Here is a 27,527-nt window from a genome sequence, read left to right on the forward strand (position 1 = left end):
CAATCATCACAGTAGCAAAATGACAATGATGAAGCCCTACGAGAATAATGTTATGGTTGGGATTGCCACAATGAGGAACTGAAAGGGTCGCGTCATCAGGAAGGTTGAGAACCACTGCCTTAGAGAGAGCCTGTCCGTACAGGCAAGTTGTAGTTTGCCCCCACCTCCCTTCCCCAAGGGTGGTCTGAGTGTGAAAGGAGGGTGCTCTCCTGGTTCTTAAAGGAATCTGGTGGGTTTGGTTTTGAGAGGAAAGAACAGTAGATGCCAAGGGGGAAAACGTGGCCCTTGAGATACTTGTAATGACGGGATTGACCAGTGTGAGTGAAACTGCCATGAGCCTCTGATAGATCCTCTCCCCACTCCGAGGAAGTCTGGCAGCAAGCTGTTAAAGCGGCATGACACGGCCTCAGCTGAGGTTAGTGGCAACGACATCATCCTTGAGGAAAACTATCGTGAGCTCAGACCTGGAGAGAGCGGCTTGACCCACTGGCGAGCCTCTCCCTGGTTTGAGTCTTCTGGGCTAAGAGGTTTTGAGACCGACTAGTGTTCTCTTCAGAGCAGGGTTTTAGCCTGGCCAGGACATGAGAACCAGAGGTCTTTTGCGTTGCATTTTTGACAAGTAAGGGTTAGATTTTTTTTTCTTTTTTAAAAAAAGATCTATAATCTATTGAAGAAAACTATTTTTTAATTTGTGAATTGGGTAAAGGTTTACAGAGCAAATCTTCAATTTATATACGTTTTTCATGTCATTGATTGTAATTCCCACAATATAACCTCACTTATCCCATCACATTCTCCCTGTTACCTGTTTCCATTTCTCCTTTCCTGACCTTCCTAAACTTTATCTTTGAGTAAATACTGCCTTCTTTTTTTCACAAAATTTTTAAATAAATCATTTTATTGGGGCTCATATAACTCTTATCACAATCCATACATACATCAACCGAGTAAAGCACCCTTATACATTCGTTGCCCTCGTCATTCTCAAAATTCGACTTCCACTTGGGTTCCTGGAATCAGCTCATTTTCCTTTTTATCCCTCCCCACTCCCACACCCCCTCCCCCATGAACCCTTAATAGTTTATAAATTATTCTTTTATCTTACACTGCCCGGCATTTCCCCTCACCCACCTTCCAGTTGCCCATCCCCCAGAGAAGAGGTTCCCCGTAGATCCCCCAGATAGGTTCTCCCTTTCTTCAACCCCTTCCTTCCCCTGGTGTAGCCACTCTCACCGCTGGTCCTGAGGGGTTCATCAGTCCTAGATTCTCTGTGTTTCCAGATCCCTACTGCACTGCTGTGTATCCTCTGGTCTAACTAGGTACACAAGGCAGAATTGGGATCATGATAATTGGGGGCGGGGGGAGTTTCATTGTTGCTACACTGAATCCTGAGTGACTCATCTCCTCCCCACTACTCTTCTGCAAGGGATGTCCAGCTGTTTACAGATGTGCATTGGGTCCCCATCACACACTCCCCTCATTCATGGTGATGTGATCCCCCCCACCGCCTTTGTTTGAAACCTGGTCCCCTCAGCCCTTCATGATCACACATGGTGTGCTGCTTCCATGTGGGCTTTATTGCTTCTGGGCTAGATGGCCGCTTGTTTACTTTCAAGCCTTCAAGTTCCCAGATACTATATCTCTTTTGATAGCCGGGCACCATCAGCCTTCTTCACATTTACTTATGCACAGCTGCCCTTTTTAAAAAAAAAACATGTCATTCGATAGATCAATCACATCACAGTATTGTACAGTTGCCATCACATCAGTTTCAAAACATTCTCTTCCTTGAAATCCTTGACATCTGCTCCCTTTTATTCCCGCCACTACCACTGTTAAACCCCCCCACCCCCAAAACCCTTATTCTACTTGCTGTCCCTATAGCTTCATCAATCCTGGGTTTCATATACTAAAACCAGGGTGGGGGGAATTCAAGAGGGTCACCCCCAATATGAATAAAAAATACTGAAAATGTTGAAAACCAAATTAGGTCTAACGTGCAGCGGGTTGGGGGGGGCAATCAACTGACAAGTTTTAACCGTTCAAGTCAGAGTTAACACTTTGATCTCCTATAGCCATCTCTCCAATGCACTTGTTGGTAACCAGTTTCATCCCTCTATTTGGATAGAGGGAAAACACCTGTGTAAATCCCACAAAGGCTCCTTGGGCTCCCACTGTAGCCTTCTGCAAACCAGATTCTCACACTTAAGGCTCTGTTCGCCTCAGATTATATGAATATTTACAATCCCTCAGTCACTGATGGGTTGCTTCTTCCATCTGGACTTGGTTGACATCTCTACTTAGATGTCTGCAGTGCTGCCCTTTTGATCTCAAATGGTTGATTATTCTAATAATCACCTCTTACAGATCTTATTGTACAGAAACTTTGCATCAGAAAAGTAGGACAGGTCAGCAGTTGTCTTTAGTTCTGCTGTTAACAGAAATGCATTTAGCAACATCTCATCTCCAGCATGTAGGGGAATAAGAATTTGCATTCAGTGTCAACTCTAAGGGAGAGCTTTCTCTTGGCTTAAGGTGTGGGAGGGAGGCCGCTGTCCCCTTTCAGCATCTGTAGGCCCTGCATTCCTGGAGATCCTCATGTGGCATCAGTTTTCCCTGAATCTAGCGCAGGGACCTGAGTCCAGGGGACATGCTCTGCTCCTGGGTCACCTGTCCAGGGGACATGCTCTGCTCCTGGGTCACCTGTCTTGTCATTAGTGGACACCCCTCTCCTTTTATCACTTGTCTAAGATGCAAGGTGTGTTTCAGGCCACACTCAGGAAAGCTGCTCTTAGGTAAGTTGTATCCCACCTTAATCCCCTTACAACTGATTGACATAACACACACAACTGTCAAGCCACAGAGAATCCTGGCCCAGCCACATTGACATCTATTTTGGGAACCACATGATCTGGCGTGCCAACAATCTGACCAAAGTAGTATTTTTTACTCTATATCAAATATGTATGGCTTCTTTAAAATGCAAACTTATTTCTTGCTTCAGGTCCCTATCAGCTCCCAGGCATGTTTGGGGACACCACTCTAGAACACAGTAGCTTCTCCCGGGTGATTGAGCACTATGGTCCCCAAGAGCCTGCAGTCAACTGGGACCTCTCTCAGAGTTTGTTTTAAAACTGGTTTGTGCCATTTATGAATGGCTACATGCTCTTTTATGACTGGTGATGAGTCTAGCCTAGCAAGTCCTGAAAGGGTTCAATGGTTTTTCTAGTGGGTGCCGGGTCCTTAGCACCCGCACCACTGACTTATTGTTAAAACAGGAAGTTTAAAGAAAATGTGTTGATATAGATGGGAAAATACACTTTCAAACCCAAACCAAACACTGCCATCAAGTTGATACTGACACATAGCAACCCTACAGGACAGGATAGAATTGCCTGTGTTTCTGAAACTGTTTACCAAGTAGAAGGCCTCATGTTTCATTCATATATAATATAATTAGACATTCCAAAATCCAAGGGGATATCTACTTTTACATCTGGTATCATGTTTCAGTAACCTAGAGAGTTTCTAGTATCAGTCACTTGACAGCCTTGATGTGAGGATAAACCATAGAGTTAGAAACATAAAGATGCTTTTATAAGAGTCTTTGGAATAATTGAAACCCTTGACTTGGAATCCCTTCACTGATTTCTTTCTACTAATTGAGAAATTTCTTTTTATCTAGGAAGAAAGGGAGAAGTGCAGTATATAAGACCTTTTGCAGTCCAAATTTTCAATGTGTGTGACCTGGGGGGGCAGGGGGAAACTCACTCACTTCGTTAAAATAATGTAATCATTAAGTAACATGTTTAAAATGTATACTGTCAGAGGATAAATTCTGCTAGCTGAATGCATCAGAATCTCTCCATCTTACCGACCAGAGTTCAAAACATCCATCTCTGGTTCAAAGACCTTTGCTGCTTTAGGCTGGCTAAAAAGTTTATTTAATCATTAGATAAATTGCCTACTTTATGCCAGGTATCAGTAATAAATTTTTTTTAAGAGTAACAAGTGACAAGTTTTTCTCCTCAGCTGTAAGCGGGAAGTTACAGTCTCAGAATTACGTCTCGGAAACGATGGGACAGTTCTGTTATTTGGGTCGCTAGGCACCGGAATCACGCTGTGGGCGGGGCGCTGTAAGTGCATAAGGAAAGGTGACTGAGCAGACAGGGTTGGATTCACTTTGAGACGGCAATTCAACTTCCACGCATTCACTGTGAAATCGTGTACCATCTGTTGATTGCTAATCAGCGACACTGACACAGTAGAATTGTCCCTACAACGAAGCAGAGCCGCTAGTGGATTTGAACCCTATACCTTTGGGTCAGCAGCAGAAGACTGTAACCACTGCTAAGTCAGGACTTCCTCCAGTTCGAGTAATCCTAGGAAATCACTTGCTGGAGCTTCCCTTAGAGATGAGCGATGGGAAGGTCCTCCGACCCACTGGAAACCCCACTGCACGAAGTATCTTAATTGTCCTACATCTCGATGGTTTTGTCTGCAGAAATGGGTTTCGAATTGTAGTTTATGAAGATAAATGCGCTTGTGAAGATACAGCATAGTAATCTAATATTGCATCTAAGAAATCAACTAACGCTCTTTCTCTTGAAGCTTGATTAAACGTGCTGTTTGACAGTGTGGCCCTTGATGTGCTAAGATCCTCCTAACAAAGGCCACGAATTATTACGCCTAATAAAAAGGCGGCCCCAAGAGCTCTCATCAGCGTCTGCACGCGGCAAAATGACAAGTCGGTCGCGGTTTAGGAGAAAGGGCACCGAAATAGGCAAGAAATGATCGCGGGGCGCAGAGACAGGCAGCCCTGAAGCCCACACTTCCCAGCAGCCACCGGGCTCCAGGGCCCTCGCTGATTGGCCGCCTTGGACAGGAGGCAAGCGGAGCCGCCGCGAGGGACTGTGGGTAGGAGACGGCCGGCGGAGGCGGCGCCATTTTGTGGGGCGGCTGAATCCTGACGGAGGTTCTGGGGCGCAAAGCCGCCGCCGCCGCTGCCGCTGCTGCCGCTTCGCTCGCTCTGGAGGTGAGTGCTTCGGGCTTCCCCAGTCCCAGCCTCTCTGGCCGCCGAGGCTCGCGCTCGGGCTGCCTTGTCAGCCGAGGGCGGCGGCCAGCCAGACCCAGCCTGGTCTCCCGGGGCCGAACGACCCACGGCCGCCGAGGGCGGCGCCCCTTCTCCCCGCAGGACGGTCCGTTTCCGGCGGGCTTGCTGGCCGGGCCCCAGGCCCGCTGCTCCGGGTCCCCGAGCCTGTCCCTGCCGGGGAAGCGTCCCCGCAGAGGTAGCCCAGCGGGAACAGCCGGCTGCCCGTCGGGCACGCCTCGGGGGGGTCGCGGCGCTCCGCAGCCGCCATCGCGCCGCAGCCCGGCCGGCGAAGGCGGGTGTTGCGGGTCACACGTTCCCCGGCAGGGCTGCGGACGTGTGCGGGCAGAGGAGCGGCCGGGCGCCGCCATCCCGGCCGCGACAGCCCTGGCGGCGGGTCCGCGCCCCGCCCCCGGAGACGAGGGGTCCCCGCGGCCCGGCGCGGGCGGCGTTTCCCCGCCGAGGTGGCGCGTCCGTTTGTTGGTTTCACATGCGCGCTGGGCCGCGGGGTGCCCGGCTGGGGCCACCGTTTGGTCGGCGGCGCTCGGCCCCACCGAGACGCGCCGGTTCGCAGCGGGGAGGGGCAGGTCCGGTCCTACTCAAGTCCCGAGGGGTCGCCCGCTCCGTGTCGCCGAGAGCCATGGGAAATGTTGGGGTGTCGCGCAGCTGCGCGCGTTCTTACAGACCCCCATCGGTGACCGGAGTCGTAACGGTCAGCTCCCACGTCGCGGTTGCTCGGGGTTAGAACGCGGAGCCCCGGGTGCGGGTGCGGCTCTATCCCCCTTTTGCTTTGTAATCCCTAGGAGCAAGGTAGGACTCCTCCGCCCGCCCCCTTTTGTGAGTTTGCTATTATTTTCCCTGGACTTGGCCGGCCTGGAAAGCTAGCTTCCCTGAGATGCAGTCTGGAGAAAACAACCATTATGGCTCGAATCGATTCTATTGTTTTAAGTCCATTTTGTCTTCCCGCCGTGCTCGCATTAATACGATGTTTGATGGCTTTAATATTTGTTGATAGTCCCCATATCTCTCCCCACCCCAGATCATCACTGTGTGATTGATGATTTCTCACGTTTGCAGCAACCAGTCTTCCTGAAAACAAAAGTAAACCACACACACAACTTGAGCCTTTTGGAGCAGTGAGATAGATCTTCTGGACAATGGGGTCAGACAAACGGTACGTAAGTACAGGATGGGGTTTTAATTTCAACCTATCTTGAGGACTGAATGGTTCCTCAAAGAGAGGTGAGCATACTTTGTGCAGGGCATTGCTAGCCTTCAAAAAGATCACTGCTCGCCATGACTTGCTCAGGGAGACAATGAAACGTACTTATGGGGAGACTTAGGGCGCTAATGGAAGACCCAGGAAACTTTTGGTTTGTTTTAGAAATGAGCAGGGAAGCTTCTTCGGGAGGAAGCCTGAAGTAAAAGTAAAAATTGGGCAAAGGAGTGGGATGGAGCAGGCTCCCGAGGGTCCCTGGTGTGAGCAACAAACAGCCTGTGCAGGAGCCAGTAAGGAAGGAGCTCACACGGCCTCCTGGCTCTTGTCCAGTGCAGATTCAGCTTGTGTATCTGAGAGGTTACATGGGAGGGAAAGTTCTGAGGAGTGGGTGGGTGGGTTACCATGTAGCCTTTGGAAAGCCCTCCTTGGACCATTTGATTTAAATGTACAACTTTTATCATACCCATCTAACCCCCTGCTCCCTCAGCATGAGCACCCATGTTTGTGACAAATCAAACGGGTGGCCCATAGTTGAGAAACGCCTTGGTATTCTGGCATCAGCGTTTTAATCCTGTATCAACAGTCCTTGGCTCCAAATTATTAATGTTTGCCCTTGTAGGGTCTCTCAGCTATATCTTTCATGTCATCAGGTGACCCTAAACTACTTGTTACCTGGTTTGTCGTATTTTTGTCCCTTAAAAAGGCCCTTATAGATACTTTCTTTGTCTCATTGGGTCATTTATAAACCTGATTAACGACTTGATTACTTCTGTCATAAAATGGGTTTAAACCTCTTGTTAATAGATTTTTTTACTGAGCATCCAATTTTGTCAAACAGGCGGATTGATCCATTTGTTGATCCATTTCCCAGTAGACATACTCTTTAAGAGTGACTGAGCTGGCATGTGTTATATTTTGAAATTGAGTGGAATCAGGTAATTGTTTCCGTGCTATCCATGGTCACTAAGACTTGAATCGGAAATGAAAGGGGAGCTACGTAGACCACCAGCTTGGGGAAATGCAAGAATAAACTTCCAACAACTTGCCTCTTACAAAAGAAAGTTGTAAACCCTGCGAGTCATGTGTTCATTAAAGATGCAGGTGTTTGTCCCAGTGTTAGTCACTGTCGCCTGGACTTGATTCTAAAGGGTAAGGAGTACAGTCCACGCTGGGTGTATCTTGGAGAGCGAGCCGTGGTTCTGTGTGTGCCCTGGCGCTCTGAAGTCCCCAGATGTAGTTGGCGTTGGCGTGAATGGTGGTGCTTCCCTTGGCAGAGTGAGCAGGACCGAGCGGAGCGGGAGGTACGGGTCCATCATCGACAGAGATGAGCGCGATGAGCGGGAATCCAGAAGCCGGCGGAGGGACTCGGACTACAAAAGGTCCAGTGACGACCGGAGGGGTGATAGGTACGATGACTACCGAGACTATGACAGTCCAGAGGTGAGTGCCGGGTCTGCCCCTGCCATCGTTGGGGTCATGAGTTGCATGCGCAAGACTTGCCAGCCTTCTCGAAGTAAATGTAGCAAGCATGGAGCTCAGTTGCCAGTATGCAGACAGCTCCTAGATGCAGTTGACTTGAGCAAGTGACCCCTGTGGACTGTTCTACTCAAGCCCATCATTATCATTTTGAAATCTATTTGATTAGCTGTAATCCCCAAGGGAGGGTTGAGCCTCATAATAATAGAAATAACAATCAGCCTTTACTTAGGACTCCCAGACATTGCCCTGCGCACCTGGTTTATTACCTAAGAGGGCTCTTCGGGGTTGCCCTGAAACACCTTACCCCGTAGGTATTGTCCTGTCTTAAAAATGAGATAATACAGGCAGAGTAAAAGAAATAAAAGATGTCGTTTTGGTAGTCTGAACATAGTTTGGTTTTATTTGTGTTTTCCACGTTCTTTTCCATTTGCATATATAATATCGTCTAGAAGTAATTGTACTACCCTCCCCCCTTTCCACTTAAATCTGAGGGTTTTTTGTATATAATCTTCATAGTACATTTTAGTGTAGGTTCCTTGTCATCTGAATGACTACTGCCCTTCTATGGGGCAGGGGGCCCCGCGGACCCTGCAGTGACGTCGTCGTGGAGTTCCTGGGTCTGCTGACCTTGCTGTGGATAAATGATGAGGCGTAGGAGAGACCTGACCCTGGGGGCATAATTTGCAATTTTGTGTGTGTTGTCAAACAGAGGGAGCGTGAAAGAAGAAACAGTGACCGGTCAGAAGACGGCTACCATTCAGATGGCGACTATGGTGAGCACGACTACCGACAGGACATCAGTGACGAGAGGGAGAGCAAGACCATCATGCTGCGGGGCCTGCCCATCACCATCACAGAGAGCGACGTAAGAGGGCACGGAAACATGGGCGGGGGCACGAGCAGGCAACTGAAGCTGTTGCCATCACTTTCTAAATAGTTTAATTGGCACGTGATTCACATAGCGTCCAATTCAGTAGTTCACTCGATTAGGAAGAGTTGTGTTGTGTGATCTTCACCATAATCAGTTTGGTGTTACTGTTATTTTTTAATGCTACAGTTTCACTTCAAACTGGTGTTTCCGCCAGAGAAACATTGGTAACTTTAGAGTAAGGGTCTTTCAACTTCAGAGATCAATTCCCTTTTATATTTAGGCCTTGAGGGTTAAGTAGAGTTTTCGAAAGTTCTTTGGTTAACGGGTCTTATTTCCATTGTCTGGAGAAGTAAGGCGGTACATTTTTGTTGAATTGGTTAGGATGTAGTGGGTAACACGTAGCAAGCTATAACTTGGCCACATAGCCGGAACTAATGTAAGTGATACCATCCATCCATCAGAAACCTCTGAGAAGTCTGTTGGGAAATTAGCTTATTCCCTGGCTCCCCTCTCTCGCCTCAGGCTGTGTAGAGAGGGCCTTGGTGTGCTGGACTCTGCCTGGCCCTCACCCTTTCTGCCACATCCACTGCTTGCTCCCTCTCCAGGCCACCTGGAATGTGCCCGAGACTCTACCAGCGTGCCTGTTCTGCATGGAGGCTCCTTTCTGTGGGCAGAGGCTGTTCTTCTCTACCCCCTTCCCTGAGCACCCGATTCACGACACTAGAACGTGTCTGAGCCCTAGCCTTCACCACAGCAGGCTGCTTGTCCGGTGTGACTGATGAGATGGGTGTGACAAGTTTTGAAAGAAGTCTTTAAAGGAAGTAGATGCACAACCTCTCCCAGTGTCTGTTGTCAGTGTAATGCTGTAACATTTAGTTGAATTGTAGACAAAACTGAAGGTTGAGTTTGTACGGCCTTATGTTTCTGTACCCTAGAAGTCACTGCTCCTGAGTGTGAATGAGATGTGATATTGGAGCTGATAGTGGGTGGTGAACTACTCTTGTCTGTGGTCTATGCCTGCCTGCTGTTCTGCGTAGTGTTAGGCGCTACCGTGATGGGGAGCCATGGGTCCCGCCTTGAAGAACTGTAAGCTAGGTAGCCACGGCTGGCAGATGGTGCCCATGCAGGGTAGAAAGGAATGGATGTCGGAGGAGGTGCTGCTGAAGGGATTCTTACCACCTTGGAACAAGGAGGAAGGCTGGTTCTGGAGGGATAGAAACATTTGGGTCTGGTACAGTGGGGTGCGGGGGGAGGTGTGGAAGAAGGGCCCTTGAGGCAAGGAGCGCACATGAGCAGATCTGTCCATGGAAAAGAATATAAATTGGACAAAGCCTGGCTAGCCACTGGAGCAAGCGTCACAGTCTCTGCAAGCGCACGCTCACCTTGGGAGGGAAAGAGTCGTGGTAGGTAGAGATGGGGCCGGTGCACTCGGGAGCACAAGCACAGGGAGGTGCAGTCAGGCCGGCCCTGGGGACGCACAGCAGTGTGAGAGCAGCACCCTGGCTGCCTTTTCAGGGCTGCCCTACTGCAGAGGAACACAGATGGTAGTGCTGTGCGTTTGGAGCCTTCTTTGTGAAGAAGGCTTGTTTTCCAGGCAGAGCTTGTTGCCGGAGTCTTATTTCAACACAGTGTAGAATGGTAGAATGTAATCTACACTTCAGGAATCACTTTTGCTACTGTTTACTCTTTTCAGTTAAGTTTTCCTCTGCACTGTAACTAAACTCTTTAGAGCGGCCATCTTTAATTACTTTGTACCAAAGCACCTGAAGGTTGTTGCACAGTACTGCATCATTCTTTTACAGTAGCTATCTTTAGTTACTCTGCTAATGAACGTTTTGTTACTATGTTTTGGGGGTTCTTTTTAATACTTTTATTGGGGACTCTTACATCTCATCACAATTCATATACATTCTGCATCTGCAGTGTGTCAGGCACACTGCACATATACCACCATCATCATTTTCAATGCAGTCTCTTCCCACTTGAGCCCCTGATATCAGCTCCTCATTTCTTCTCCCTTCCTCCCCCGCCTGCCCTACCTCCCGAACTCCTGATAAGCCATAGATTATTATTTCCATATCTTACATCCTCCTCCATCGCCCCTCACCCACTTCTCCATTATTCGTGTGTCTGTTCCTCCGCCCCCCCCCCCCAGGAGGGGGTTATATGTTGATCCTTGTGATTGATTTCTGACTTCTTGTTACTATGTTACTGCTCTGTGTAGCCATTAAGTGAGAAATAGATACATAGCCCTAAATCCTTTCCATCTGACTGAAAATAGGAGTCTGGGAAGCGTCTCAGCCCCTCAGAATGTAGCTCTGTGTCTCCTGCTCAGTAGTGACTTGGCAAATTGACACTGTGGGCTTGTTCTGGGTGCCCACGCCAACCTACCAGCTAGTAGACTTTATTTCCTATGCCCAATGGGTACTTGATTATTACGTGCCTAAGAATGATGGTGTGGTTTGTGAATGTTCACCATTAATGTAAAAGGGAATTATTTCTGTGTTAAGAGGCTTAGGGAAAATAATAATAATAAAAAATAATAATTTTTTTAAAAAGAGGTTTAGGAAATGTTTCTCTCCAGGGAATTTTTTGGGTGTGATCAGATGTGCTTCAGAGGTCAGTGACATACTCTGCCTTTTTAAAACTTCAGTTTCTGCTTAATGATTTAGTTGAAGACAGATTCAACTAACCAAATGGGGCTGGAGCAAGGCCATGTTTTATAACAAAAAGAACCCTTGCCCCTGAGGGAAATTTCCAAGTGAGTTATGTTGTTCGATGCTATTGGGTCAGGACTGGACACAGGAAGTGAGACACAGCCCCCTCTGACTCCATCTGCCTGCCCGGTCGTTGCCATCCTGTCAGTCCTCCGTTTCCACTGGTCCGCCACTGGGCGTTACTGGGTGCCCCTCTCCAGAGATTGGTCCAGAGTGAGTGAGGCGAGTTTGCCGTCTTTGCTTGTAGGAGCATTCTGGCTGTACTTCCAAGATGGACTTGTTCCTTTTCTGGAAGCCCCCGCCTAGTTTCCGTGCATTTTCTCCTTCAGTCTTAAAGCATTGTCCAGCTCCCCCCGCCTGTGAGGCAGTTAAGACCACCAAGACCTCTGTGGCGTGGGTCAGGAGTGGTGGGTGACAGAATTGCATTTTCATAGTGGGAGGGAGGGAATCTCCGGCGGCATGTTTGCCCAGTGCAGTAAATACACCATTGCAGTTCTTGACAGCTGCTTCTGTGAACTTTGGTGGGTCCCAGTGAAATGAAATTGTTGCTAACTTTAGTATTTCCTCTGCTTACCATGGTGCTTTCAGGTCCTTTGTGAGGAGTGTTGTGTTTGTATTGGGGTGTAGTCCATGGTGAAGGCTATTGTCTGATGTGACCCGTGAGGCTTCATTCATGTGGAAGCAGGTTCGGTGTCTGCGTGTGTCTGCGTGTTGTCGTTCTGACAGTGCATCATCTTGGTGCAGCCCAGCTTGGTGGGTTACTTGCTCAGCAGACTGTTGAATAAAGATGGGAAGGATACGGCCCTGGCGCTCGGTTTGCTGGTTTTAAGTCCTGCTCTGTTCCAAGGACTGCCTCTCTGTCTGCATGCAGCAGACTCCTCGTTGGTCTACGTGACTTTATGAGAAAGACTCCCTCCTCCGTGCATTCCATTTATAGGGTGATAGGAAACTTGATGTATTAAACTGTTAGTGTAAATCCTTGAACTTTCTTTGGTGTGCATTAATTAGCATGTGGCTAAATGTTTAACCCCAAAACATATTCTTCTCCCCCACCCCGGTGCAGATTCGAGAACTGATGAAATCCTTTGAGGGTCCTCAGCCTGCGGATGTGCGGCTGATGAAGAGGAAGACAGGTGAGAGCTTGATGGGTCCCTGCTGCTCTGGTTCTCTTCCCTGCCCCCTCAGTCCCGAAAGAGCATCCGACCCCAGTCTTCAAGCACATGATTCAGAATGAAAAGTTTGCCATGGCTAAGGAATGTGACTGAGAACGATATTAGAGGGCACTGTGGAGCCTCTAAAAAACACTTGTTTTTAGGGGCTTTTTTATTCCTCCCCCCTCCCCTTCGGTAAGTAGCCGTACTGTGATAAACTACTTGTTTGACACTAGCCGGTTGCATGGTTACCTTTTGAGCGTGGAATCCAGTGGAGTGGCTTTTAGTCCTTGCCATGGCAAAGTATCCAGAAGATCCCCAAGCGAAGTCACAGTCACATTAAAAAGCTGCTTCCCAATTGGCTTGTCACGCAGTGTTGAAGCAGTGGGAGAGAGATGCGCCTGTTGTAAAGGAACTGACTAACACGAGTATCCCGTCTATATCTGAATGCTGTCTCTAGGTGTAAGCCGTGGTTTCGCCTTCGTGGAGTTTTATCACTTGCAAGATGCTACCAGCTGGATGGAAGCCAATCAGGTTGCTTCACTCACCAAGCCTAGATATTGATGAAAATGGAACAAGTCTGTACAATTTTAAAAAAAAAGAAAGAAAGAAAAAAGGTTGAAGGAGTGGTTTGTTCCAACGGAGTGACTTTAAAAATATTAAAAGCTTTGTATATATTAAAATGACATGACTAGACTGTGTCAAGGACGCCTCTGCAGAGTTTGCTCTGCCTGTAAACACGATTGCCTGGCAGGGCTTTGCTAACTGCTGAATGCCTGTCTAGTGATTACCAAAGTGTCCTGGTGTCTCTTCCTTGTCTCCCCACATAGACTCTCCATGAGAGTGAGCCTAGGAGAGCAGAGCAAACGCCCTCTCTGACAGTGAAGCAGAAGGATGGAGGTCTGTGGCAGGCCTTTTTGTCCCTTAAGTAATTCCTTGTTGTTGCCTGGAAACCACAGCCTCCTACCAGGCCTACCTGCTCTTGTAGACCTTCTGGGACTTTGTAAGGAACTAGTGGACTTTATGACCATTTGTTCTGATGAGCTTGGCCTGGGGGCCTGTCTCTAATCCAGGTAGGGTGGCACTAACACCCTAGTCTCCCTGAGAATGCCATAGAAAATGCTCCAAGCAAATCACTGGGGCTCTATGATGGCGTGGTGACTGGCACGTTCGTTCTTCAATCTGCCCAAGTACCCGTGCCCTGCTTGGCACTTAGTAACCTTTTTGTAAGGACACTAATGCACTTCCTTGGACGCCTTGAACCACATGCATCCTGGAAAGTTAACTCATGTTGCCTTCTGCAGCATTTTATGATTTGAATAATCCATAAATAGAAGTGATACTCTGTAACAGACTGACTAATGAGGGTATCATTTTGATTGACTTGTCAAAGTTTTTTGGCCTCTTGTTGCCTTAACTCACAACCTGATCCTATAAATGCAGAGCTTTGATCATTTTGTAACACGGACGCCCCCTAGTAAACAGGCAAGCTTCCAATGAGTGAAGCTCACACTTGTGAGCAGGACGGCCCCATTGGATACCACAGATGTGTCGGTGACTTGCTTGGGAGCCTACAGTTCTGAACATAATAAGACTCCACAATTTTAATGTATACAAAGCTATCGTAATGTGTAATGCTTCATTACTGTTTGAATTCACTCCAGAAATGAAAGGCCAACAGGATTAGGGACTCAGGGATCATTTGGCATCTCCCCCAGCATACATCCCTTGTCGTGGGATGATCTTTTGACATAGCTCCCAGCCACACTAATTTTGCTTCTGTACATCTCAGTGAGTGGATGGCCCTTCAGCTCTTTCCCTCTGGCCTTACACGTAGCCTTGCAAAACTCAGAACACATCTTCAATCCAGGATTGGCCAAAATTCAAAAGCTCAGCAGTGGGTCTGTTGAAAGAGGTTAGGCTCCTTTTTAAAATCTCCACGTCTAACCTATTTTAATGTATTCCGATGGTGTGGATTATCTGGGCCCACCCACTGATCCCACCACAACCTCACCCAGAAAGAAAGCGGCTCCCGGTAAAAGGCTCAGGAGCAGGTGCCACATACACTCTGGACCAGATTCAGCTGGCATTTTGACCTTTTAAAGTTGACCCTTTTAGTCCCGTGGTTGACTTGAAAGGCTGAGGCGGTTTGTGCATTTATGAACTTCTCCTATCCCCCTGAAGAAACTTCATTGGCCTCCTGGTTTCTCATCGTGAGAGTACCATCCATTTCTTCGGAAAACACATCTGTCCCCCAGGGACATGGCAAGGTTGCAGTAGGCAGGGAGAAGTCTCATTTAGCTGCGCTCTGAGTTGGTAGCATTCAGACATAGTCCCTCCTGAGCAAGGCTTGTAACCAGATTCCCTTTTAAAATGAGCCCCTTTCCCATTGGTCCCCCAAAAGACACATCCTGAAGCAGGAGTACTGGGGGAAGGGGACTCACTTTGCATAGGACAGGAATGGGGGAGAAGCAGAGCGAAGCCCAAGGACACCATGCTCAGGGCTAACATAGGAGACCATCAGAACTGGGGGATCGTGTCTTCTGTTTTTTAGCAGACTGACTGTCGCTCTCAGGCAGCCTGTCCATGCGGAAGGTTAGGACTTCGTCTCCGTGGGAGACACAGCCTGGTGCATGTCAGTGTCTGGCAGCTTTCTCAGCATTCCCTGACCCCGCTGACCTTTACCCGCGGCCCACTCTCCACTGCCTATCTCAAGGATTGGATGGGCAGAGTATAGGTGGCGGTGGTTGGTCCTCCCCGGTTGTTGTCCATTTAATTCCAGAGCACTGATTTTTCCGAAGTGTGCTCTGCCCTGGGAAAATGGACACACTTCCTTCCCAATGGGAATAACTAATCACTTCCTTTTTTTACAGAAAAAGTTGGTGATTCAGGGGAAGCACATTGCGATGCACTACAGCAACCCCAGACCCAAGTTTGAGGACTGGCTGTGCAACAAGGTAAGCACGCACGAGGACCAGGGCCTGCACGGCCCCAGACGCTAAGGGGCTTTGGATGTTTGGTGACTTGGCCAGAATCCCTACAACTTCAAGACCTCGGTTCTTGTGCGTGGCTGAATACTGTGGGTTTTTCATCAGTGATTACACAGCCAGACGCCATGCTGCAGTATCGTCCCCCTTAGAGTGCGTGCTTCTGCTGTGTGTGCTTCCTGGCGGGTACAGAGAAACAGCAGGAGCCAGCTGCTGAGTGCCCAATGGAAATGGAGTGATGATGATCTTTGAGAGCACTTTAAATTCCATTTTCCCACAAACATTTGAAGCCCCTAACACTTTCTAAATGCAATCTATTTAAATTGATGTGATATAGTGAACTCTCGCTAAGCGTCTTTAATTATATGTACTTTTTTTTCCCCTTCTAATTCTAGTTTTATTGTCCTTGTCACTTAGCATTGCTCTTTTCTTCTTCAGAAACAAAAAGCATTCTCAGATGTTTCCTAACATTTTACATTCAGTTCACTTGAGCTCACAGCTTTTGACATGGCCTTTTTGCTTCGTCAACTAAAAGCTCTTGTAGTTTGGCTCAAGTTACAAGAGGTCTGTGATGGTCCTGTCACCACCACACAGTTTTGAACCTGGGTGGTGACTCGGGTGGAGAGTGCCCCAGCTCTGCTCTCTGTGTGGGGAACCCGAGCGTGCTTAGCTCTCCTTGTTAGTGTGCGACATGGAGGCTCCATCAAGGACTCGGGGGTGAAGCACAACTATGCTGCTGACTTGGTGAAGGGTTTTGGAGTGAACTAAAAAAAAAAATCCCAACTTAATCAAAATAAGTTTACTTCAAAACACCTCAAAATTCCCCTGTGAGAAATGGCCTGGTGTGACATTTGGATGTTCTCGGCTATGCGCCTTTTGTCTGTGGTCTATGGTGTCGATGTCGGTTAGCGGCAGAGGCGAGCCCAGGACCCTGCTGCTGAAGTCCAGGTAGTTACTAGAAAGGCAGACCTGCTGTGAGAAATAACGACAGGTAAATTTTCTTTTTCAGTGTTGCCTTAACAATTTCAGAAAAAGACTAAAATGCTTCCGGTGTGGGGCCGACAAGTTTGGTAAGCCTGGACTCTCCTGTTTGAAACGGGCATTAGAGCCTGACTGCTTGGGCTGTTGTCTGTGAGCTTGGGGAGCCTAGCTTCCTGTAAGCCTTTTTAAGGCTCAGACCCGTGCTTTCATATGCAGAGTTAGGTCTGCTGCTTGGTTTGCATTCATTCAGCTCCTGTCTGCTTCCCACATTAGTCAAAACCAACTAAGGAGGGTTTTCCTGCAGCAACGCATGCTTAAAAGAAGGGTGAAACAGCATTGAATGTGCTCTCAAACTTGGGATTTCAATGTTCTTCCTGCCTTCAGTCTTTGGGGTCCTTTCTCCTTATAGATTCTGAACAGGAAGTGCCCTCCGGAGCCACTGAGTCGGTCCAGTCTGTGGATTACTACTGCGACAGTAAGTGCGGGGCCCCTCATGTCCGTGGTGGGAGACTGCCCTCGGAGCTCTGGGTTTGCTTGAGCACGTTTTTCATGAGCACCCTGAAAGCTTTGGGTTCCCACGTGAGTTTAGTCTTTGGGAGCTGGAGGTCGTCCAGCATGGACTTGTGTTTGCGTGTGCGCACGGCTGCCCTGAAAAGCATGGGTGGTAACACGGATGTCATTGTGTCCTCCACCCCCAGCCATCATTCTTCGGAATATAGCTCCACACACCGTGGTGGATTCCATCATGACAGCGCTGTCCCCCTACGCGTCCTTAGCTGTCAATAACATTCGCCTCATCAAAGACAAGCAGACCCAGCAGAACAGAGGCTTCGCGTTCGTGCAGCTGTCGTCGGCAATGGTGCGGGGCTGCTGGAAAGAGGACTGGCCTTAGGGAGTGAATGTGGTTTGTGGGCGATCCCATTGAGATACCGGGTCATGAGGCTGTTGGGCTGCCTGTCCTAGCTGCACACACACGTCTCCCAGGTTCAGGGCTGTAGACGTTACTGTGCTGCTCAGTTGTGGACTGCCAGAGTCCGCTCCAACGCAGAGCGACCCCGTGTAGCTATTCAGGCTGTCAGTGGCCATGGGGAGCGGACTAGCCTTGCTGGCTGCTGAGCAGTGACTGGCGGCTCTGAACCACCACCTGCACACTGAGTGCTGTCATGACTGCAGGAAGCAGCCGAGATAGCAGGTGTCCGTCAGAGACCTGGCGGTGCTGACATTTGAACTGGTTTGGCTGAGTTTGGTTTGTCTTAGAGTGAATGAGCCTGGAGGCGGCCATCGCGCCCGCTCCTACTTAACGGGTGGGGAGATAGGGGTGGGTTTAAGTCGCACAGCAAGCGTGGTTTCCTTCTCTCTCTCTCTCTCTCTCAGGATGCTTCTCAACTGCTTCAGATACTACAGAGCCTCCATCCTCCTTTGAAAATTGACGGCAAAACAATTGGGGTTGATTTTGCAAAAAGTGCCAGAAAGTAAGTGGTTCCACTCTAGTTTATTTTTCTCACACGGCCACACCTGCCCACCTGTCTAGAGGCACTTTGCTGACTGCCCTGAACCTGTGCTCTGCACCCTGTCCTTTCTGGCTGCCATGGCTGTGCGTGCTGTTTGGAGCTGAGCTCCCTGTGGGTGCACCCCAGCCCACCCCGCAACTTCTCTAACCAACTGATGGCAGTTACCAGAACACTAGAGGAGGACACGGGCCGGTCGGCCGAGGGTTGAGAGCCTCTGCTGCACATGCTGCTCCCTCCCATGCGGTCCGAGCCCGTCCAGAACTAATGCTTCCCTTCAGAATGGCATCAGCGTAGTCCCCCAAAGTTGCTTGCTCGTCGAGCTCATCTGGATGACTCTCAGGAGATGGGGGGTGGGTGGGTGGGTGGGTGAAGTAGGACAGTGATGTTACGGGGGCCCTGAGGAGTGTGTCGCAGAGGGAGACCCCCTCTTCCCTCAGTGAAGGTTCTTGGCATTGTGTTGGAGGGGGAGTGGTCAGAGTGCTGAGGGAGAATCACACATGGGTCATTCTTTCAGAGACTTAGTCCTTCCTGATGGTAACCGGGTCAGCGCCTTCTCTGTGGCTAGTACTGCCATCGCTGCTGCTCAGTGGTCGTCCACCCAGGTAAGATGGAGTAGACGATGTGGTGGCACTGCGGGGGGTGGCCAGGTTCAGAGTGAGCTCTTCTGCCACGCAGTCTCTGAGAAGCTGTCTCAGGATGTTTTTAGAGAATACCTCCATATTCCTTGATGTCAGTAAGTTTCAAGTGTCTCCTTTCCTCTTGGCATTCTGTAGTCTCAGAGTGGTGAAGGAGGCAGTGTTGACTACAGCTACCTGCAGCCAGGCCAAGATGGCTATGGCCAGTACACTCAGGTAGGTAGACGTGAGCAGCACCTGGCACCAGCCCGTCCGTCCGTCCGGGATGTGGAGAAGATCAGCGTTAACAGGGCATGTGCTTTCAGTATTCACAGGACTACCAGCAGTTTTATCAGCAGCAAGCTGGAGGGCTGGAGTCTGATGCCTCGTCCACATCAGGTAGGAAACCTCCCCTCCCCTTTGAGCTTTGGTTTAAGCAGCTACAGGTGAGCGGATATGGCTAGATGTTTTAATCAGACCCAAAGCTACAAGTCCCTTTCTCTGCAACAAGCTTATCTAGTCCCCTGGGTCTGGGCGTTGTGGGAGGACCAGAACGGTTTGTGAATGCCAGGAGCCGACGCAGATCTCCTAGACACCACTTTGTGATCCGTTTTCATCCGTGGGGTTCACCGCCAGAGGACTCCCTCTCTTCTGTGGCATTAGCCACAAGTTCAGGCCAGAGACCGCATGGCCTTGGAGTGTGGTGCCCACGGGTCAATCAGAAGGAGGATTGAAAGAAGCCTCTGCTTCTAGAACTTTCTATTCCAATATTACAATACCTCAGCGTTTGATCGTTCCTCAACTCTAAAGCAGATGTGGCTTCTTGCATCTCTTCCTTCTTGATTGTCATGCGGAGCCCTTACCTTTGCAGCCGGGTGACTGGAAGAGAACTGTAGTCAGTGCAGTGGTACTTAGTAGGTGTTAGGTTAAACAAGACAAAAGGCTGGGGGGAGGGGGTGATTTAGGAGGTCAGTGCCTTGCTTCTCTTGTTCCCTAATCCCAGTGTTTCATTGTCAGGCACAGCAGTGACAACAACCTCAGCAGCTGTTGTGTCCCAGAGTCCCCAGCTGTATAATCAAACCTCCAACCCACCCAGCTCTCCGGTAATCCTCTTGTCCTAAGTACAGAAATGGTTATTGTGGGGGTGGGGTTCTTGTTTGATTGCACAGGTATTTTCTTCCTTGCCCGCCAAGCCAGTGTTGAAGCGTGCACACCTTCCATCCTGCTCTGTGCCTGGCAGTGTTAGATAGCTAAGAGAGTACGGTAGTTGGGGTGTGTGTGTGTGTGTGTGTGTGTGTGTGTGTGTGTGTGTTAGTGTTATAAGCACGCATGTGTGCGTGCTGCTCTCTGCTCTCTGTGTGCTCTGATTTGACCCTGAGGGAGAAAGCTGTGTTTTGCTTGGTGGCTGCTCTGAATGGGGCTGCAGTGTGTGTGGCAAGGGCGCTCCTCCTCCTGGATGCCTGCTGTGACTTAGCACTCTAAGGCCTTACCGTTGAATGTTACTGAAGCTGCTGTTCTTTCCAGACTGAGGAAGCACAGCCTAGCACTAGCACAAGTACACAGGCACCAGCCGCTTCCCCCACTGGTGTCATTCCTGGTACCAAATATGGTAAGCCGAATCTCATGGGGCTGTGGACACTTGTAAGGTTCTAGTTGCTGATTTTGTGTAATGTGCATTCCTTTCCCTTTGTTGGGTGCCAGAGGGTCACTTGGGGACGCAGACCAAGAAGGAGCGTTAAGGCCTGCTGCATCTCAGTGGTTAGGGTGGAAGTGAGGCCACGACTTGCCTGCCATGACTGTGTGATAAATTATGTCTTGTAGCAGTGCCTGACACGTCCACTTACCAGTATGATGAGTCTTCCGGCTATTACTATGACCCCACGACAGGACTCTACTATGACCCTAACTCACAGGTAATGCATGGCTTTCCTCCTTGATTGCACCTGCGCTGTCTAATGAATTCCACACGGTCCACTTAGGATGCATGAGATTCAGGTGCCCCACAAAAGGCTCATACCCCAGCATTGCCGCTGGAAGCTGCTGTCTTCTAGAGAGCAGGTGAGTTGTGACTCTTCAGAACCACCAGGGGCCTTCTGTTTTAATCTCTGCATACGTGCTCACTTCTGTGACCACCACTCAGCCAGCCTACATAAGAAATCCATAGGTGACTACTCACTTGGGTGTAAAAACCCTGCCCAGAAGTTTGTGGGGGGTTTTTTAATCGTCTTGTGAGGGGCTCATACAATCCATACATACATCAATTGTGTAAAGCACATTTGTACATGCATTGCCCTCATCATTCTCAAAACATTTGTTCTCCACTTAAGCCCCTGGCACCCAGAAGTTTTTAATTTGTGATTTTTCTCCAGGTATTTTTTTTTTAGCTACTATTTGCATAACAGAATCATCCTTTCAGAGTCCTTTCTGTTGTGATCCGGGTGATGGTTGCAGAGGGAGGAGCAGAGCATCCAGCTGTCTGATGCCCTTGATTGCAGTCCCCACAGTGGAGCGCCTTTGCCCACTCCCTCCCCGCGTCCCCTGTTGCCTTTACTGACCCTTCTGCTGCCTCCCCTAGTGTCCACCGACTTTCCCTCTGACAGACTGAAGACTGGGCCTGAGTGCGGTGGGGGGGGGGGGGGGGATGAGCACAACAGTCTATTCTGCCAGTAAGCCTGGTCTTGGTTTTAGATGTTGCGTTGTGGTCTGTATTTCTACCTTGCTCTGTCTGAGACCTGAATGGTCCCTTTCACAGCAGCTGGTTGTGCTAGCTGGGCACATCTAGTTCTTCTGGTCTCTGGGTCATGGAAACTGGTGTCCAGGTGGTCCCTTAGTCCGTGGGGCTAGCTCTTCACATGCGTCTTCAGGTTTTTTCACTCTTTCCTGCAGACGGAAAGAAATCACTATTTGTACCTTATATGGCCACTTGTGGGCTTTTAAGATCTCAGTTGCTCCTCACCAAAGTAGGATGTAGAACACTGTGTAGACTGTGTTATGTCAATTAACCATGGCACCCACCACCTTCCAGCCATGGTCCTGAGCCCCGAAGCCCCGTCAGTGGCTCATTTCCTCGAGTTGTTGGGTTCTAAGATGTTTTCTTGATGTGGGCCTTCTCTATAACCCTGGTGGGGTCCTGGTTCCATGTTGGGTGACCGTCTGAAGTCTGAAAGGCGGACCTTTGTACTCCCTAAACAGTTACTGTCTCAGTCCCATCCTTGGTCCACTTGGTGGCAGTGAGTGTGCGTTTGAGGGAATTTTGAGAGCGTGCAATGCCATCCTATCGGATCTCTTTGTAGCATGTACCATGGACAGATAGCCTGTGTCGATTACGTATCTATTGATGGGTGTGCTCCCACCAAGTCAGTCCCTTTTAATCTGTTCACAGGATTGTACCAGCACCACCACTATCTCAGTAAACAGGCACGCCTCCTGTTTCCCCTTCCCCTAGCCCCTGACACCTATTAATCTGCTTCCTATCTTTATGGATTTGCCTGTTCTGGACACTTCTTTATAGAGAATCAACCCACTAGGGGCCTTCTGGGTCTGGGTCTGGGTCTTGCGTAGTGTGTTCTTCTGTGTGAGGGGCTTCAAAAAGTTTGTAGGTAAATAGAGTTAAAGATGGGGGGACTGCAGGTCAGCTTTAGCTCTAGCAGTTACTTCACATATACTTAACAGAAAAGATGGTAGAACTTCAAAGTCTCAAATTCTTTATTTTTTAATAGTTTTGTTGGCATATCATTTGCGTATCATACAATTTAATTGTTCAGTCCTTTTAGGAATTGTGCAATCATCACCTCAATTAATTTCAGAACTCTTTCTTCTTTCCTGTACTCATTTCTGTTAGCTCCCATTTCCCTCCAACAGCCTCCCTTATCATGCCCCTAGGCAGAGAAGAATCCCAATCAAAAAGCAGAAAACATTAACAATTGAGACAACTTTTAAATGAATCAAATGGGAGATGGAGTATTAACATTTTAACCTAACTCCATCTGCCATAATGGATTTTAAAATGCTCTCAGTCTGGTAGCCAGGCTCTTTGCCTCCCTGGACTGTGGTCAGAGGGGATTCATCAGAGGCTTAATCCACGTGGAGACCCTGCAAGTAGGTTTAGGGCTTCCACTGCCATCTACGGTCTTCTGCAACCTGGATGTCCAAAATGTAAGCCCTGATTCCATTCCCTCCTCTGGATGTGGATTTTATTATATATAATCCTCGGATCACACGGGGAAGTGTGCTTCTCCCACGTGGACTTAGTGGAGGCTCACTTAGGTGGCTGCTTGTTTGAAGACAAGCCTTTAAGACCCCAGACACTGTTCTTTCTGATAGCTGGGCATCGGTGCCTCAGATTCTTAAGGGTAGAATTTAGCAGCTCTTTTGAGGGCTGTTTTATTTTTAGTGAAGGAAAAGCAACTGGCACCCTATAAACAGTAACTATTTATGAGGAGCTATATATATGGAATGGCAAAATATGCACTTGTAACAGGAACTTGAAATTTATAGCTTCCAGGTCTCTACTGATAGCGTGAAGTTTCTGAGTGAACCAAACCTCAAGCTCTGTGTGACCTGCCCAGCAAGCCACGCTGCAACACAGATCTGCTGCTGCTTGTTTGTGAGCCGTTCTTATTGCGAAGACAGTTCTTATTGGCAGCCATAGGGGGTGCAAGGCCTGTGTTTGTGCCCCTATACCACCACCTGGAAAGAACCTAGAGACAGCCCCTGTCTCCTGGCTTCTCTTGGAGCAGATAGACTGGTCGACATAAAGAAGCACCTGGGTGCTCCCTGTCCTCCTCTGCAGCTCTTCCCCTGGCTACAGAGCAAGCTCCTCCTCAGCCCCCAGGCTGCTGCTGGCAGCCTGTGTCTGGTTGCCTGTGGGTTCCAAGGGCAGGACACGAGGATCTTGAGTGATGCGCTTGGGCAGGCCGCCTGGTTTGCGTCTACCAATGGGAAAGAGTGAGGCGCACTGCTTTCAGGGTGCCTCCAGCTTCATGGACCTGGACTCTTGAGAAGAAGCCCTATTCTCCTGTAACACTGTTTGGCTGGCTCTCTCTAGCTGTAAACATCAACTGCTTCACAACATGGTGTCTATGAAACCACACTCTGTCGAGGAGCTTTGTCTTTAGTTAGTGGTCGCAGGTTGCACAAAGCCTTCATCAGTTGGTCTCTCCCTCTCCACCCCCCTCCACCCCCAGTACTACTACAATGCATTAACGCAGCAGTACCTCTACTGGGACGGTGAGAAGGAGACCTACATGCCAGCTGCCGAGTCCAGCACCCACCAGCAGACGGGCCTGCCTCCGGCAAAAGAGGGGAAGGAGAAGAAGGAGAAACCCAAGAGCAAAACAGCCCAGCAGGTCAGAGCGTCATCCGCGTGGGACCCACATCCCCACGAGTTTCTCGTTTGGGCCATGGCGTTTACAGCCAGCTGATCCCTCGTGTGTGAGGGTAGCTATCTGTCCGTGTGAGGCTGTCTTGTGAAAGTATTTGTGGGTAGAAGTGCAGGGGTGGTTAAGAGAAACCCGGCACGGGATGTTGTCTAAATCTCCCCACTGAAGCCATTTCTGGTGATGTCGTTGTTGTTTGACGATAGATTGCCAAAGACATGGAACGCTGGGCTAAGAGCTTAAACAAGCAGAAAGAAAACTTTAAAAACAGTTTTCAACCCGTCAACTCCTTGCGGGAAGAGGAGCGGAGGGAATCGGCGGCGGCAGACGCTGGCTTCGCTCTCTTTGAGAAGAAGGTGACGGTGGCGGGAACGACCATCTTCCCCAGCGAGAGAGAGCCTCAGCAGCACTTGCGGCTCACGGCTTATTCTCTGTTCCCCAGGGAGCCTTAGCAGAAAGGCAGCAGCTCATTCCAGAACTGGTGCGCAATGGAGAGGAGGAGAACCCCCTCAAAGTAAGCACGGCCCCTCGGTGGGGGCATTGCGCGGTCCTGGTCCCCTTCTCACTGTGAGAGGCCTGTGCAGACCGCATGCAGCCGCCTCTGCTTTTCATGCGTGAGAGCAGGTGAAATGGAGCAGTTGACGTGGCCTGGATTCCTAAGCTCAGTTCATTGACTGTCATTGCACCTCTAAATGGAGCATTTTAATGATTGGATAGAGGACATCAAGAAAAGCCTTCTTTTCCTGTTCTGATCTGGTTCCATTGTGTCGGGGTTCCATTTGTGGCCGGCACTTTGGCAGCAGCTGCCCATGAGGCCCACCACTCGGAGGCCTGCCTGCTCTGTGCTGAAGTGGGAGAGGAAGAGGGCTATCAGCCCCTGGCTGAGGCACTGCTGTCTGTCCTTGTACGGTTCTGGTGACTGCGCCCTGTTGTCTCCAGAGGGGCCTGGTTGCGGCATACAGTGGTGACAGTGACAACGAGGAGGAGCTGGTGGAGAGGCTTGAAAGTGAGGAGGAAAAGCTAGCCGACTGGAAGAAAATGGCCTGCCTCCTGTGCCGACGCCAGTTCCCCAACCGGGACGCCCTGCTCAGGCACCAGCAGCTCTCGGGCCTGCACAAGGTGCCCTTGCAGCCCCAACCTAGGAGGGGGTGAGGGAAGAGGCTGCGTGGGCATGGGGGGGTCCCCCGGCCACAGGCAGTTCACGGCATCTTTGCTGCTGGGTGACCACTTTACACACACCCTGGTTTCTGGTTCTCATGCCTCAGTGTCTCGGTTTGGGCTTTGGCTCTTGGAGTCCGTTAGATAGTGGTGCTGGTGTGACGTTTCTCACTGTCTCTAATGCTCTGTGCAGCAAAACATGGACATGTACCGGAGGGCCCGGCTGAGTGAGCAGGAGCTGGAAGCCTTAGAGCTGAGGGAGAGAGAGGTGAGTGCGGACATGCTGCCGCCATCTGGAGGAAGGATGTCCAGGGAGAGCTGCCTCACCTGTTATTTGCAGCCTTTAGCTCCAGGGTCCAGGAGCGGTGGGGACAGAGGGATTCACTACCAGTTTGCCTCCGAGCCAGTGGGGGTCATTGTGGACTTTACCCTCAGAGAGCCCCGAGTCCCTCCCCCTTCACAGGGGTTTGTAAAACATATGGTCTGTCCCTGGAGGTGGGCCTGTGGGAATGCTGACAGGGACTGGGCGACAGCGAGCTTGACAAGTGGTGACTAATGGCGTAAGTCGGCTTATCCGAGAGGGAGTTGTGGCCCAAGTTCTGAACACAGCTCCCTCTACAGACCCGGCAGCTGAGCTGTGGCTGCAGCCTGGGGAGCAGAGGGCATGGGCTGCTCAGGTGGGATGGAAAGGAGATCCCAGAGGACGCAAACAAGCAGCAGGGTTGCCCTAGACTGTTGGGATTGGAGCCTTAGCCTCTCCAGCAGTGTCTGTTTCCCTACACAGATGAAGTACCGAGACCGAGCCGCCGAGAGACGGGAGAAGTACGGCATTCCAGAACCCCCAGAGCCGAAGCGCAAGAAGCAGTCAGATGCTGGCTCCGTGTAGGTGCCGCCTGCACCCCCGTTTGTTAGCCGAGCACACGCTGGCTGTGCCTCACGGCGTGTCACTCACTGTGTGTGTGTGCCGGCAGGAACTACGAGCAGCCCACCAAAGACGGCATTGACCACAGTAACATTGGCAACAAGATGCTGCAGGCCATGGGCTGGCGGGAAGGCTCGGGGCTGGGGAGGAAGTGTCAGGGGATCACCGCACCCATCGAGGTAAGCACTGGGGCTGCCCTGCATTGGTGCTGGGGTGGCAAGCTCGTTTCACAGGCCCTGTGACTACCCAGTTGGGAGGAGCCTGGTCCCACACGCCCTAGTTCGCTCCATCTGCCTTTAAGATGGCATTTGAGTGCCCCTGGTTTTTCTCATCGCCAAAAACATACTTTTGGATAAAAAAGTTCTGTGACTCAGCTTTGTAAGTGGTTTTGTTTATGGACAGAATGAACTAAAATTTCGTTCTCTTCCGTGATCAAAGTCCCTTCGGGCTGTCAGAACTGGGTGAAGCCATAACCCCAGGAGGGCAGCCCGAGGGGTCTCCAGTCTGTGCCAACAATGCCACTTGGGTCAGGCTCTCACAGATGTCATGTGGGCCCAGTGCAAGTTCTGCTGATGTCAGGCTGACCCAGCATGTGCTCTGGTCTCTGCCTGCAGCTACCACGGCATCAGTGCGGGCCCCTCCATCTTCCTGTCTCCCTTGTCTCCTGTTTTGCTCCTTGTCCCTAAAGCTGCTCCAAGTCTCCCAAGCGGTCTTTGTCTTCATGACAGCTGCCTTTCTCCCGGGGGCGGGGTGCTCTGTAAAGCATGGGCTTGAAGGGGGGGGAGGGTTAGCACTGTGCACCCTCCGTGTCAGCGACTGACCATGTTCCCTCCCCTCAGGCTCAAGTGCGGCTGAAAGGAGCCGGCCTCGGAGCCAAAGGCAGCGCATATGGCTTGTCAGGGGCCGACTCGTACAAGGATGCCGTCCGGAAAGCCATGTTTGCCCGCTTCACTGAGATGGAGTGAGGCCCTCTGGCCCAGGCGCCCGCCATGCAGACCTTGATCCTCAGGGCTGGCTCCGTGCGAGCACCTGTGCTCCTAACACTTCTTAGGTTGAACCACTTTACCCCGTGGGGTTCTCCCCCATCCTTAAAGGAGCCCCCAAATATGGGCTGTCTGGTGCGTGGCCTTCTTTCCTGCCAGAGACTGGGGAGCTGGACGCCTGGGTGGGGCGGGGAAGGGTGGGTGGGGAGGGCACGTGGCCCTCACATCTGTCCATGTACATAGTGTCATGTAGCGTGGTTTACACGTGCAGGCCTCGTGTACCGCGGGTGCCCAGATGCCCGGGGTGGTTCGCGACACCAAAGCCGCCTCTGTCATTTTTGTTGTGCTTTCTTTTTCTTGGCAAAAGCCTTGTGTATATTTGTATATTACACATTTGTACAGAATTTTGGAAGATTTTCAGTCTAGTTGCCAAATCTGGCTCCTTTGCAGAAGAAATACCTTGAAAA

At 50.1% G+C, this 27,527-nt stretch overlaps 1 protein-coding gene and 1 pseudogene across 2 annotated transcripts; both read left to right on the forward strand.

The window, feature by feature from the left end:
- The first annotated feature begins 4,907 nt into the window (after positions 1–4,907).
- RBM5 (RNA binding motif protein 5) lies at positions 4,908–27,527 on the forward strand. 2 transcript variants are annotated; one of them, XM_075547400.1, is made up of 25 exons: positions 4,908–5,035; positions 6,167–6,263; positions 7,583–7,748; positions 8,497–8,652; positions 12,439–12,508; positions 12,987–13,060; positions 15,400–15,483; positions 16,523–16,583; positions 16,904–16,969; positions 17,193–17,353; positions 17,869–17,966; positions 18,520–18,607; positions 18,779–18,856; positions 18,946–19,018; positions 19,637–19,722; positions 20,144–20,228; positions 20,441–20,532; positions 23,806–23,967; positions 24,204–24,353; positions 24,440–24,511; positions 24,937–25,116; positions 25,349–25,423; positions 25,940–26,037; positions 26,127–26,256; positions 26,917–27,527. In XM_075547400.1, the coding sequence occupies exons 2-25, from the start codon at positions 6,247–6,249 to the stop codon at positions 27,040–27,042; spliced, it is 2,448 nt and encodes an 815-aa protein (XP_075403515.1). In that variant the 5' UTR covers positions 4,908–5,035; positions 6,167–6,246; the 3' UTR covers positions 27,043–27,527. The 2 variants fall into 2 exon arrangements, with proteins under 2 accessions (XP_075403515.1, XP_075403516.1); XM_075547401.1 differs by having other exon boundaries at positions 4,925–5,035; positions 6,129–6,263.
- LOC142447635 (small nucleolar RNA SNORA15) lies at positions 15,591–15,707 on the forward strand (annotated as a pseudogene).

The sequence above is a fragment of the Tenrec ecaudatus genome, chromosome 4 (genome assembly GCF_050624435.1).
Source record: "Tenrec ecaudatus isolate mTenEca1 chromosome 4, mTenEca1.hap1, whole genome shotgun sequence".
Classification (NCBI taxonomy): domain Eukaryota; kingdom Metazoa; phylum Chordata; class Mammalia; order Afrosoricida; family Tenrecidae; genus Tenrec; species Tenrec ecaudatus.

What these genes read in the sequence shown, in the direction of transcription:
- RBM5 (XM_075547400.1), top strand. An exon ending in GCTGGATGGAAGCCAATCAG is followed by an intron (nt 13,061 to 15,399) that starts GTTGCTTCACTC and finishes CTTTTTTTACAG; the next exon opens with AAAAAGTTGGTGATTCAGGG. An exon ending in CTCAGTGGTCGTCCACCCAG is followed by an intron (nt 18,608 to 18,778) that starts GTAAGATGGAGT and finishes GGCATTCTGTAG; the next exon opens with TCTCAGAGTGGTGAAGGAGG.